Here is a 14,796-nt window from a genome sequence, read left to right as displayed (position 1 = left end):
AGGTTTTATATCGAAAATACATACTGAAATATAGATGCATAGAAAATGCATATATGGTATTTCTATGCATCTATATTTCAGTTTGTATTTTCGATATGGGTTTTACGGGATGACCGTAAAAGTAACAAAAAATTTGGCATTGAAATAAAAAATACAAAAAGATTCCAAAAAACCAATCATAACAGGTTTTATAGGTATGTCTGTCTGTCTATCTGTGGCATCATAGATCTCAAACGGATGGACGGATTTTAATGTGGTTTCATTTTCATAAGGATCTGTTCCGCCATTTTTGAGACCATATAAACCGACACGACCGACAAAATTTGTCACAGATAACTTGAGACCCTGAGAAGAACTTAGCGTAGTTGCAATCCCAAGAAAATGCGAAGGGCACTCGATACATTCTTCACAGACGGAGTCGGTTGAGTACCTTAACCGCAACCAACAAACATATTCACATGCGCATTCATAATAATAGTAAGGATCTAGACTTCAAACACTTTCTTTCTGAACTCAAATTTAATTTCAACCTTACACCTGAAAGGGGATCTACAATACGTAACCCCTGGCCTCCACATTCCCAAGTCCTTGGCATTAAAATCGATCGGAACATTAACGTGCCCTTTATAGCTGCGCCAACCAAAATACTGAATAAATGATCCACTCGGATGATGAATTATCTAGCTGCTAAGGCTTGCCGTCAACAAGCAATGCGCTAGATTAAACATGATTGCCTTAACTGGCACGTTACGATTGCAAGCGTCATGAAGTCATGGTCTTTGCAACGTCTTACTATTAAAGGAATAAGCCGCGACTTGTGACGCGTCCTTGAGGAATCTCAACTGTTTTGAAGTAGAAAACCTTTCATAATAAAGCTGAACCGCAGAAAAAGCCTGAGATACGACAGGCTAGTTTTACAAGCTGGGTTAGTTCTTGCTAACAGTTCTGTATTATACAGGAAGCCAGAATTACTTGTTTGCTAGTTTATTAGCTTGTTTTTTTTTCATCATAGCTTGAAGTAATAGCCTGGTCCAAGGCACACACTTGGAACCAGAATCGTTTTTACCGCTTCTTTCTGTCACTCGGTATAAGACAAGGAAGAATTAGATGGTGAATGCGATCGCGAACGTTAGCGCGTTAGATAATACGGCATCTGCTTTCATAAACCAGAGATTAGTTACTGACTCTGGAAACTTGATTAGTGGTTTGTTATTGCTATCATCACCATCAAATGGAACCACCCAATGGGACTACCTCAACAAACGTCACTGACCTCCATGTCAGTCTAAAGTTATTGTGGTACCGTCATCCAATGCCTTGTTTTAACTAAGATGAATATTTTTAAAACACAATACAGCTGTATTGTTTTCGCTTCCATCATTTTCTATAAGCATTAATGCAACAGCTTATAACTTCGCACTGTGTTACCACCATTGTTTTAAGTTGTTATCTTTAGGACTGACACGAGCCACTGTGACTCAGTTGTCGCTATGAGAGTCTCTTTATTCTGAAATCATATCGTCATCATCATGTGGCATCAAAGTTTAAGGCTGAGTTTCCACCAAACACGTGCGAGGATGTGCTGCGAGGAATATGTTTTCCGTGAACCAATAGAAACGCTTAATTTACCTATCCTCACTCTGTTCATCTGTTTCGACTAGATTTGCTGTGCGTTGATAGGTAAATGAAGCGTTTCTATTGGTTCAGGAATAACACATTTCTCTCAACACAAACATATTCGTACATCTCTGGTAAAAACGTAGCCTAAGACAATGAAGAAACACGGACATTACCGATTATTATTGTTTCATCATTATCATCATCTGGAAGACTTTAACTTAAAACAAGAATAGAGGACGCCATCCAAGAACGGTTGAAGTACCTCGGTTGCTAAAGTGACATGTTAACTTTGTCTGCAATCAATAGATGACGTTTTCTGAGCGGAAGTTGTGCTTTATTTATAAATGTTAGATATAATTTATTACAAGCTTTTATTTAGTTTCACCTGTCCCGTTGCGCGTAGTAATAGTTAGTATTCTTTGCCCGTTGTCTGTCTGTCTGTCTGTAATCAAATCCTGCAAGTTAAATTTGACCATTTTCCAGTAGTCATATTGACTTGAAATTTGGAATACCTATGTAAATCGCGTGATAATACAATAATCTAGTAGTAACATCATGGTAGTCCAGCCAGGATCATCTCCGCAGGGCGGAACTCTTCAACGATTAATAGCATCGACTTGCCGTTTGGTATGCAAATGTAGTTTGGGTGAAAATGTTTATGGTTAGGTTATAATATTATTCTCTTTGTTTCTTTATTATTTTCTTTGCATTTTGCTCAAGGGAGAAGCTTCGCTAACGCTGAATATTCATGTGAGTCCGACTGCCACTTGTTTGGTTTATTAATCTTTCTTATTTATATACCGATTTTTAGTTCATTAATACTGTATACAAATATACCTCGTGAAGGTATTTCTGAAAATAATAATAATAATATCTTGGGACAAATTACAACAATTGAAATAGCCCCAAACTAAGCAAAACTTGTACCTACTAAAAGTGCTAAACAACGGAGACACATACCTAAACATGGGAGAAGTCACGAGTTAGTGATGCGTGAGTGATGTTAAATACTAAACGTAGTAGCTTATGTGCTCCATTACGCTCAACTCACTTGGTAAATCCGTGTATGTTGGTTGATATCAAACAAACCACACTTTGCAATATTACGGGCTGCGACAAAATTCTCCGCGGGGCGCGCCGGCCCAGCCTTCGTAATATTATATTGCGTACAAATATTTTGTGCAAGATTCACCATATCACCCCTTCTAACGTACTCGGGGAAAAACATAACCCTCCTTCGGACAGTCGGGTAAAAAACAGGGTACAATAACGCTTTAGTGAAGCTTTCTGGCTACAATTCTAAGTTTGACGTTTGAAGTTTAACGGAAAAATCTGATTGAACTATAATTTCACCGACCGTTTTTAAACATTTATTGGGCCAACACAAAATTACCGGAAGTTGAAAACAATGTTGTATGTGGCTTTGAGAAAAGTAGCCTAGCCTTTGTTTTGCTCGACTTGGCGGGAGCACTACCGACCCTCAGATAAAAATTAAGAGTTGTTAACTCGTTAGAAATGCGGTATTAACTGTATTTATAAAAGAAAAAAACAACATGCAAACACCCAAGGACATACTTGAACAAAATAGTAAATATCGCCCCAGCGTCCGCTCGCTCGCCCGGGCTGTGCATTCAACGTGAACTGTATGCGTAGTACCACGAAACTCAGTTCACACGGTAACAAGGAACGCCGGTAACGAGACTTTAAATTAAAGTTCAATCAAATTATCCTGTCCTCGCCGCAGAGATTTCACTTAAAAAAAAGCCAAAATTTAGAAATAGAAATAGAAATCATTTATTCGTGACATAATAGCGTAGCGTAACAAAAATATATTAAAATTTAAAAAAGTTGTATGTCACGAAATGGTCCCAAATCAGCAAAATTGCCGGTCTTACTAATTAATAACCAAAATAATGCTAATATTGCAAAACTGATTTTGTACGAGATCACCTAACTTTTAGCTATAAGTAGACCTTAGCTTTGTAGTCACTCAAGTTATTTTACAAGTAACATTTTTTTAGTCTAGGGTAAAATGGCTCGTTTTATGCTCTTAGCAACTCTTAGTAACTGTTAACTTAGTAACTGTTAGCAAATCTTTTTTTTTAGTGTTAATTGTTTACCATGTAAATAGCCCCAGATACTTATCAACTTTTACCATACTTTTATCATCTTTTCTATATACTTTTACCGTCAGTTTTTGGAATTCATGTGTGAAATTAAAACTATTTATTTACAACTATCCTAAACTTAAAAAACTTACAATAAAAATAAAATCTAAAACCTAAAACAAATTACTTAGGAGTTATAGCTCCCTTAGGCAAGGTCCCGAAGAAGCTGGCAACGTTTCGATTATAGCTAAGCTAAATATTAGTGTGGAATTACATTTGAAATTTACTACAAGCTTTGCGGTGAAAGAAAATATCGCGATAAAACCTGTACCACCCTGTACTAAGCTGTGAATCAATTTAATGTAGGGTATGTAGTTCCCACTCCGCACTGAGGCATGTGCCCAGCATTGGAACGATTACAGACCGAGATGATGATGATGATGATGACTTTGTGACCTAAGAAGGCGCAATGTTCCCACGGGATACAGTTGGAGTTGCGGACCAGCTAGTCGAACGTAAAATGGCGACTAACGAGGTCGTAAGTCCCTCGTCCAGTCGTATTTTAATCAATTTAAAATGTCAGTGTTGTGAGGCTATGAGTATGAGGGGCGAAGGCCATGACTAGAACTATGATTGTTTAGTTTAAATATCCATACATACTAACAAACGAAGGGTTCACCGTATTATATAGGTACCTTATATCACTCTGACAGTTTTGACGAATCTAATGATACCTTCTTGAAAACTTTGAAATTAAATCTTAAAAACCATGCAGCCGTTTAGGTTACTACTTTTAAAGATCTTCATTACAACATTTAACGCAATAAAGAGTGAGTTTGAGTTACAGAGAGGATTAAAGAAATAGACATACATAATAAATATAAATATAGTTATACAAGCTGCGCTCGAAAAAGATAACCCTCCTTCGGAGAGTCGGGTAAAAAGGCGTGCATCCGAAGACAGAGGCACTCAACTGACGCTTCTCTCAGTCTAAAGGTTTTCAATAAAAATGTTCATTCCACGCTACTGGGGCTCAGACATGGCGCTAACCTTACCAATCATAAGCCCATTAAATTAATGTTTTAATTGAAACGACACTGGTCACGTCTCACGTTATGAGACCAGTCATACATACCAACTTGCTTCTGCAGTCGCCAAAACTAAAACAACCTTTTTGCAATACCAAAGCCGCTGCAAATAAGTTCTTGTTTAAAAGACACAAGCTACATTTAAGATTTGAAATACGCGTGTAAAGTATCTGCGTTAGTCGAATGTTATTTCGGTTATGCTGATGGTTCCCAGCTAATCGGCGAATTGGAAATGTCATAGGTTAAAAACTACTTATAGTCATGTATTTTCTGTACCTATAAGCTCTTTAGGTATTGTACAAAATTAAAGAAACAAACGTAATGTAGGCTAGACCCACTGGCTCGCACCTCTGAGTTTTTCGAAATTCATGTGCGGAATTACATTTGAAATTTACCACGAGCTTTGCGGTGAAGGAAAACATCGTGAGGAAACCTGCACAAACCTGCGAAGCAATTCAATGGTGCGTGTGAAGTTCCCAATCCGCACTGGGCCCGCGTGGGAACTACGGCCCAAGCCCTCTTGATCTGAGAGGAGGCCTGTGCCCAGCAGTGGGACGTATATAGGCTGGGATGATGATGATGAAAGAAACAAACACAACTGACAAACGTTGAGATCTACATAAACCCTCACCACCACAAATACCACAAATAGCTGGCAATCATGAATTTTTTTTTTTACAAAAACGACTAAAATAAAAATGTGAATCCTAATTTATATTTATATTTTGTAACTTGCTGAATTTATAAATTCAATTTGTAAGTTGGTTAGTTAGAGTTTTTTTTTAATTTGATTATAAATTTTAATTTTTAATTTTATCTCAATTCATAATTTGATTATAAATTTTTAATTAATTTCAACTGACAATAGTTTTGAAGTGTATTTGAAGTCTGTAGCGTTTTAATTTTGATTACCTCCTGACAAACGTTGAGATCTACATAAACCCTCACCACCACAAATACCACAATAGCTGGCAATCATGAATTATTATTTTTTACAAATTTACTAAATAAAAATGTGAATCCTAATTTTTATTTTGTAACTTGCTGAATTTATAAAATCAATTTGTAAGTTGGTTAGTTAGAGTTTTTTTTAATTTGATTATAAATTTTAATTTTTAATTTTATCTCAATTTCTAATTTGATTATAATTTTTTAATTAATTTCAACTGACAATAGTTTTGAAGTGTATTTGAAGTCTGTAGCGTTTTAATTTTGATTACCTCCTGACAAACGTTGAGATCTACATAAACCCTCACCACCACAAATACCACAATAGCTGCAATCATGAATTATTATTTTTTACAAAAACGACTAAAATAAAAATGTGAATCCTAATTTATATTTGTATTTTGTAACTTGCTGAATTTATAAATTCAATTTGTAAGTTGGTTAGTTAGAGTTTTTTTTATTATTTGATTATAATTTTTTAAATAATTTCAACTGACAATATTTTTGAAGTGTATTTGAAGTCTCTTATGCTTTATTTTCTCTATGGTTCTACCTACAATACTGTGACCGAAATATTAACTGTTAGAATAAAAGATAAATGACCATAAAACTGGAGGTGGCCGAATGACTCTGCCAATTGATGGGAGCTAATTTTAGCCGGGAGGGGCCTACAATAAAACATGCGATATTTTATCACGCTATTCGATATCGATGTCGTTTCGATGAGTTACTCCTCGTAAATTCGTCTCGAAGTTGATGGGTCGCTCTACTGACTTTTTGCACGCTTTCGTGTAAGTACTTTTAAATTATATCAAGTATTCCTATAATAAAGCAAAAATGCTCCAAGTAACCTTGCACGTACGATTTCTTTTTAACCCCCGACGCAAAAAGAGGGGTGTTATAAGTTTGACCGCTATATGTGTCTGTTTGTCTGTCTGTCTGTTTGTGGCACCGTAGCTCTTGAACGGGTAGGCATTCAAATTTCAACCCGTTTTAGAGCTACGGTGTCACAGGCAGACAGACACACATAGCGGTCAAACTTAAAACACCCCTCTTTTTGCGTCGGGGTTAAAAAAGACACTACCTCGAAACAGGCAAAAAGTGAAAGAGCTAAGTCAAAAATGTTGGCGAGTGGTGAAAATTTAGGAAATCCGACGGGAAATGTAGCCACGCCAGTACTAACCGATTGTTTCAATTCAAAACTTAAAACAATCATAATCCCTATAATATGGATCTTAGAATTGACACTAGCTCGTGCGCCAGCGCACACAACCCCAGCCAACGTAATAGATCCATAAGATTAGCTGCATCCTGGATATGCTGACACAAATACGAGATGACGACTTATATGACAATACAACTTTGCCTGGCGACATACTTGACGAAGATAGGTACGTGAAAACACTAGTTTGACATTGTAAACATAGTCCTCTGTAGGGTAGGGTGTAGGGTTAAAAAAATCCCGGCGCAAAAAGTTTAGTGATAAGTTTGACCGCAATGTGTGTCTGTTTGTGGCTCCGTAGCTCTTAAACGGGTGGACCAATTTGAATGCGGTTTTTTATTTGAAATCAGGTTTTCTAGCGATGGTTCTTAGACATGTTTCACCAAAATCGGTTCAGCCATTTTTGAGATATTGAACTTTGAAGTGACAAACTTTTTGTTGGTTAAATAGGTTATAATACTCATATAAACTTACTTAAGCTTACTATCAAAATTAACGCTGTATATAGAAGAAGGTCAATAATTAAAATCAATAATATTTTATTTCGCGCTCAGGGTCCATAATTAGCCGGAAACAGTATTCTTGATAAGCTAAGATTACTAACAATGCAAGGAAATTTTGCCTTAGAATTCAACATTTGGAATAATAATAATATCTTGGGACAAATTACACCAATTTACCCAGCCCCAAACTAAGCAAAGCTGTACTATGAGTGCTTGACAACGGATAGACATTGTATATGTATAGATATAAATATATACTTAAATATATACAAACGTCCAAGACTCAAGTACAAACATACGTATTCATCATACGAATACCTATTTGCAATGAACCTGCTTCAAAGTAAATTATTAGAAATATTATCGATCGTGTCTTCATAATCTATTAGGGTCGAGAGTCCATTTGCTGGCAATTTTAGATGTAGCGGTGAATGTTGAAAGATTATTTCAATAGTAGAAGAATAAAAACTTCTATTTCTATTCTAGTTACATAATCATACGTGGGATCAGTTTTTCCTATCCAGACAATACTGGATTAACATTCACACATGAGAGAGAGAGAGAGAGAAACATTTATTTACACATATTCGATACACATAAAAATACAATACATGGAAAAAAATAAAAATAACATCGAATAGTATAAAGTGGACCCACTCAGCATAATGTTACGGCAAGCCGCAACGCTGTTTTTCAGTTTGACCCATTTAAAAACTAAAACATATAAAGAACATTATAACACCCTATGACGACATGAACGCCAGCGGAAGGAAGTTCGCAACGAAACTTTCAATCCGGAAGCATATATGGCAACATTCGATCAGTTTAACCATCTTCGAAACAGTTATAATTTCAATAATAATGATTATTGTCATGCATTACAATAACTCTCGATAAACTATAAAAACAGCGCAAACATCAAACCCTGCAGCCAGTCACGTTGGTAGATGACTTCATCCTGTTGTGTAATATCGGTGCAAATAAGTGCTCATTGATATACTCGGCCTGCCTGACGGACAATTAAGCTCATTTCTATTGTTTAATTAAATTTAAAACTTTGTGAATGTGTGTATGTACTCTTTCGCACTAAAATTGCCGGATAGATTTTAATGAATAGCATGTTAATCTTTTGCTGGAATATAGATTATAGAAGGACAGAGTGGCAATGTATAGTTAGCAGGATGTTATAATTAGTTAAACTAGAATAAAAAAATCCTAGAAAGTTAACAACTACCTCTTTTAATCTTATGAAATTCTAAATCTAAATCTAAATATATACATAATTTTAGTTAAGAAATTCTCATGTCAGCGAAATTGTACCTATATTAATTATGAGAATAAATGATCTTTAAACCGAGATTCTTATACTATTTCTTTTGTGTATTCTTTGCATAGAATCAACATTGTATTTTTAACCCCGGACGCAAAAAGAGGGGTGTTATAAGTTTGATCGCTATGTGTCTGTCTGTCTGTGGCACCGTAGCTCTTAAACGGGTGGACCGATTTGAACGCGGTTTTTTTTATTTGAAATCAGGTTTTCTAGCGATGGTTGTTAGACATGTTTTAGTCTCACTGTTCTTTAGTTTTTAGTGTTATGGTGTGATATTTATTAAAGTTAATAAAATAAATAATTAATGTATGGAAAATAACCTAACCAACAAAAAGTCGGGGGCTTTGTCACTTCAAAGTTCAATATCTCAAAAACGGCTGAACCGCTTTTGACAAAACATATCTAAGAAAACCTGCTTTCAAATAAAAAAAAACACATTCAAATCGGTTCACCCGTTTAAGAGCTACGGTACCACAGACAGACACACATAGCGGTCAAACTTATAACACCCCTCTTTTTGCGTCGGGGGTTAATAAAATAGTCACAGTTATTACAATAACTATGGCTTGCTTTCAATACTTGTTGCCTAAAACTTTGCCTACGCTTAATACGGCGACAGACTTTCTCCTTCTTCTTCTTTTAATACAAGAGTAATACTGTCATTTTTACAATTGATTAATTCAGGCATTAATTGAGAAGGTCCTTCCTTATCAACAAAGTACATTTAACTACAAGTTAAATAATTTATTGAAACAGGCGTCACTTTACATAGGTCCATATCAATGAACTAGATACAAACTAATTTATTGAATCAGGCGTTACTTTGCGGAGGTCCATATCAATAAACTAAAAGAATTTCCTTGCTCACCCGGACCTTACGATAGCTAAGCTTATGCAAAATATGGCGTGTTCATGCAATTTCTCCACTCCACACTTGTAAGAACACAACAAATCACACAAACCCATCTATCACCACCACCACACTACACTGACGCGTTTCGAACTCAACCAAGCTTATCTCAGAGTGACACAACCGTACATCATGCTACCAGTTGTTGTTGTGTTGTGTTGATTGAGTCTAACTCTAGCTTAGCTATCGTAAGGTCGCGGGTGAGCAAGGAAATTCTTTTAGTTCATTTAGGTACAAACTATTACATTTCCCAGCTGCGACCTTAAAGAGAAAAGGCAAAGGAAGAAGGTCGCGGGTGAGCAAAGTAATTATTTGTAGTAACTACCAAAGAAGTAAGTTTATTGACCTTTTGTATTCTTTCCCTGGCCTATACAGTGAAGCTTTGAGCGTGACACATTTTTTTTTATTCAACTGGATGGCAAACGAGCAAGTGGGTCTCCTGATGATAAGAGATCACCACCGCCCATAGACACCTGCAACACCAGGGAGATTGCAGATGCGTGCCAACCTAGAGGCCTTAGATGGGATACCTCAAGTGCCAGTAATTTCACCGGCTGTCTTACTCTCCACGCCGAAACACAACAGTGCAAGCACTGCTGTTTCACGGCAGGATTAGCGAGCAAGATGGTGGTAGCAATCCGGGCGAACCTTGCACAAGGTCCTACCACCTACAAAATAAGCGTTTCAAGCTCAATTAATAAATCTGGACAGTGTTATGCACCCTCATTTGCTGAAATTAGTCAAATAAAATTTGCAATATCCACACATTGTGTTCGCGATTTAATTTGTACAATGTGTGGAAACTGCAAATTTTATCAGACTATTCAACAAATGAACTAGTGCGTTACATAGACCAGCATTAACTGAGCTTGAAACCCTATTTTGTATCACGTTCATCACCCAAAAATTACCACCTGTATTTATAATTCTTCCACAGTTGAACCCGCACGTGAATGACTTCCAACGTCGCTACGTGAGCGAGGTGCGGCGCTGCAGCGAGATGGAACGTAAGCTGCGCTGGGTGGGCTCACAGCTGCCCGAGCCGCCGCCGCCGCCCAAACCCGGGCCGAGGAACCTCACGCCACGGGAGATCAACATACTTGAGGTAAATGGCTGTTTTTCCATTGCCCGGTGAGTGGTACAGTACTGACACGGACTTCAGCACAATTCATGTACAACATGCCGTTTTGCCGGGCCGGCACCGAGTGGGAAGCTTGCTACCCCGTCGACGACGACGGCGCCGGCGAAACTCAACGCCGGGCCGGCGCCGGCGCCAGTAAGTTAAAAAGCGAGCCATACATTTTCATACATTTTTGCTTCCCCGGCACCGGTGCCGGGCCGGCTAATTGAAAAACGCCCAATACCTTGAAGAGACCGGACTCCGTCCCAACCATAACATAGATTAGAGAGTCCTTCCTGATATGACTGAGGAATACTTGCACTATGAGCACTGGTTTGGCCGTCCATAACACAGACTGAAGAGTCCTTCATCGCTATACCTCTGACTGAGGGTTACTTGCACTATGTATGAGTATTATGACTTAAATTCGGGTTGTGCTCCGCGTACCTTGATTTTAGAGAAGCTCGATATTCCGTCACATTTGCATATATCGAGCATCTATAAAATCAAGGTACGCGAACAAAACCCGAATTTAAATCATAAAATTGGTATTGACCGCGATAGCCTAAAACATTGTTGTATGAGTATTGGCTTCGGTCGGATAGTATTAACATCATTTCTTAGATTGTATGTGAGAGTACGATTTACGAGTAGACTAAAAAAACCGGCCAAGAGCGTGTCGGACACGCCCGAAATAGGGGTCCGTTTTTGCGATTTTGGCTCCGAAACCCTAAAAAACAACAGGTTTAACGTCTTTACACAAAAATACCTGGGCGACCAAGCTTGGCTCGAGCTAAAACTCGAAGACACGCGTTTCCCTAGAGATAAGACCAAGCTAGAAAACCCCTACATACCAAACTTTCATCGAAATCATCAGTCGTTTCCGAGATCCCCGTAATAAATAAATGTACAAGAATTGCTCGTTTAACCTGTCTTCTCCCAGAGGCACAAATTTGTGCCCAAATTCCTTTGATCCTGTTATCCTGGGAGATGACAGATTAAAGCCGTCTGTCCCACTAGTCCCATTGAGTAGTCCCATCATGGGACTAGTGAGACGATTACGTCCCAGTATATAAGATAAATAAAATAATCAAATATTAACCTTCGCAACTTTTTTCTACTTACAGGAAAGAATAGACTATATTGAATCTGAAATTCAAGAGATCACCCGCAACGCTCAAAACCTGAAGACCGATTACCTGTCTCTCAACGAGCTGAAACTCCTCATTGAAAAGATGCAGACATTCTTCCAAGATCACAGCGCGCACAGGAAAATTTCAGCCTCTGTGCAAATATACAACAACGAAGGAGTGTTGGGCCATCTAGGGTTCATAGCTGGAGTAGTGGCTACACATAGAGTGCCGTCTTTTGAAAGAATGCTATGGAGAATCTCGCATGGAAACATATTCTTCAAGCAGGCACAGATAGAACAGCTCTTGAAAGACCCAGTCACGGTGAGTTGAAACATATAAAGTATGTTCCTGTTCGTTATATTTAAGGACTTCAAACTAATCACCCAAATGATTACGATAGCAATATGTACACTAAGATATCTTATTGGTAGGTACAAGTAAAGCCAGACAATAAACATAGGTAACCGATATTTTCCCTAAGAATCATTATGCCTAGACAAGTGCCAAATACATTCAAACGTTTTGATTTCTGCGAACCATCTGCGAACGCTAACAATAATGTTTGTTCCACACAGTCACGTGACTTTTCATTCTTCAGCTGTATTTTATTGTCATTAAAACAAATTGTACATATTAAGAGATATTATTATATCGGCGATATTATTATTATTTTATGTCGGTGTGATGGGGTGACAAATAAAAACCGGCCAAGAGTGTGTCGGACACGCCCAAAATAGGGTTCCGTAGCCATTACGAAAAAATTTAGTAATATTTTTCTAAGGATTTCGTATTTTATACGGAATCTTCCAAGTTTAGGTATATTTCATACCTTAGGCTGCTATTTACTCATAAACTACTAAGTATTCTCAAGCAAACTTAGCCGTTATAGTTTTCCTTGGTTAGATTTTTTAAAGATGGACATTTTTTCGACCAACATTCGCTAATGCACTTCTCCTGAGGCAATCTGACAAGGCTTTAGTGGCCCAATTTACAAATTGACCATGTTAGCACTCACATCCAGGCATTCCATACATACAATAAAGAGTTTTACAATGCAATATAATACTCTAAACCGACGTGCATGCATGAAAAGATTGATGAATGTAGAGGAAGCGAGAGTTGTATGCCAGAATCGTAGCAAGTGGAGGAGTGGAAGGGTGTAGTCTCTGCCTACCCTGCCTACCCCGTTGGGAAAGAGGCGTGATTTTATGTATGTATGTATGTATATAATACTGTAAAATATAAAGCGTCGTTTAGTTAGTTGAAACCAACACTTCCACCTTCAAAGTTATTTAAAGCGTCTAATTGACATTTGAGCATTCAAATAATTATAGATTGAGAAAGCAATCACTACTATAAAGTGGGGGTCTAAAAATCAATAGTTACTTTGACGTTGTAACTTTACCCTGTAAGCTTTGATCAATAATACCAAAGGTCACATGTAAAATCAAAGCTGAAGTCTTTTCCCTTAAATAATACTTACATTATGTATTGTATAATGCAATGTTCTTTAACAGTTTTATTATTATCAACATCATACCATCTAATAAAAGACTCATGCGCAGAATTTCCAAAATAGAATCTTACTCTTGCGATCTTTTGTTACGGAAAAATTGATATTAGTGTCAAATGTGAAGAACACTGCGAAATATTGGTAACAAAATAAAAACACACAGATCATGTGTTACATGTTAAAATGTTTTTAAGCACTCAGTCATTTTTGGTGTTATTCATCAAGGTTGTAAGTAAGCAAAGTAAAAATGGCTTCTTAGGAAGTAATCATTACTTTTACCGTCTAAAAATACCGCATTGGTGTACGATCCAAGTTTCGACTGCACCTAATGACCGAAACATGGTTGAACGCTTTTCTTTAACAATTCCATGTTTTCAAAGTGCATGAATGTAATTTGATTCTTATCTGGAATCAAAACTAGTGTTTAAAAAGTAATCATGGTCACCTCGTATGTATACAAGTATACAACAGAAGGGGAAATACTGCGGGACATTAACCCGTGTGTTTTATTGATTTTTCTTCGTTAAGTCGTTAGCCTTTCGTAGCATTAGATTTTTATAGCCCGTCAACTCGTTGTAAAACAATGTTTAACTACGCAGATATTATGATGGGATGAGTCCTGAATTATGCAGAAATAGAGTTCAAGACGATCCGAAGGAATGAAATGGAAACAAAAAATACGAACTAGCATACAATTTGTGCATGATAGGTACATAGAAAGCCTGCCATTAACTGTTATGTTTCAAAACATAGATTTTAAATAGCAGTATAAGTAAAATTGTTATTTTATCGATGCTTGAATCAGGCAACATTGCAGGAGGTAGGACCTTGTGCAAGGGCTGCCCGTATTGCTACCACCATTTTGCTCGCTACTCCTGCCGTGAAGCCGCATTGCTTGCACTGTTGTGTTTCGGCGTGGAGAGTAAGACAGCCGGTGAAATTACTGGCACTTGAGGTATCCCATCTTAGGCCTCTAGGTTGGCAACGCATCAGCAATCCCCCTGGTGTTGCAGGTGTCTATGGGCGGTGGTGATCTCTTACCACCAGGAGACTCACTTGCTCGTTTTCCATCCAGAGAAATAAAAAAAAAACATCAAAATTTATGATGGCAAAAAAGTTACCTTGCAGATAGACATTTGTTGGTAGTCTACCACTAATTATAAAAACAAATATGAAACATTAGTTTTAAAGCAGTGAGTCCACATTATAAGTAAACAAATGGAAATATCGTCAGCTATTGTATAATACCTGACGTGATGATTGGTATTGTAAGGTCACAGGTCTTTGGCTGCATATTGCGG

General features: G+C 37.4%; 1 protein-coding gene across 3 annotated transcripts in view; it reads left to right on the top strand.

Annotated features, from left to right (window-relative positions):
- LOC141427598 (V-type proton ATPase 116 kDa subunit a 1-like) overlaps window positions 1-14,796 on the top strand; it is a 66,043-nt gene that overhangs the window by 40,730 nt on the left and 10,517 nt on the right. For all 3 annotated transcript variants that reach the window (XM_074087193.1, XM_074087192.1, XM_074087191.1), the window contains exons 3-4: window positions 10,667-10,834; window positions 11,977-12,303. In XM_074087193.1, coding sequence (XP_073943294.1) covers window positions 10,667-10,834; window positions 11,977-12,303 — 495 coding nt within the window. The remainder of the gene's footprint in view (window positions 1-10,666; window positions 10,835-11,976; window positions 12,304-14,796) is intronic.

Source organism: Choristoneura fumiferana, chromosome 4 (assembly GCF_025370935.1).
Source record: "Choristoneura fumiferana chromosome 4, NRCan_CFum_1, whole genome shotgun sequence".
Lineage (NCBI taxonomy): Eukaryota > Metazoa > Arthropoda > Insecta > Lepidoptera > Tortricidae > Choristoneura > Choristoneura fumiferana.
This window is presented reverse-complemented; position numbering and strand designations above follow the sequence as displayed.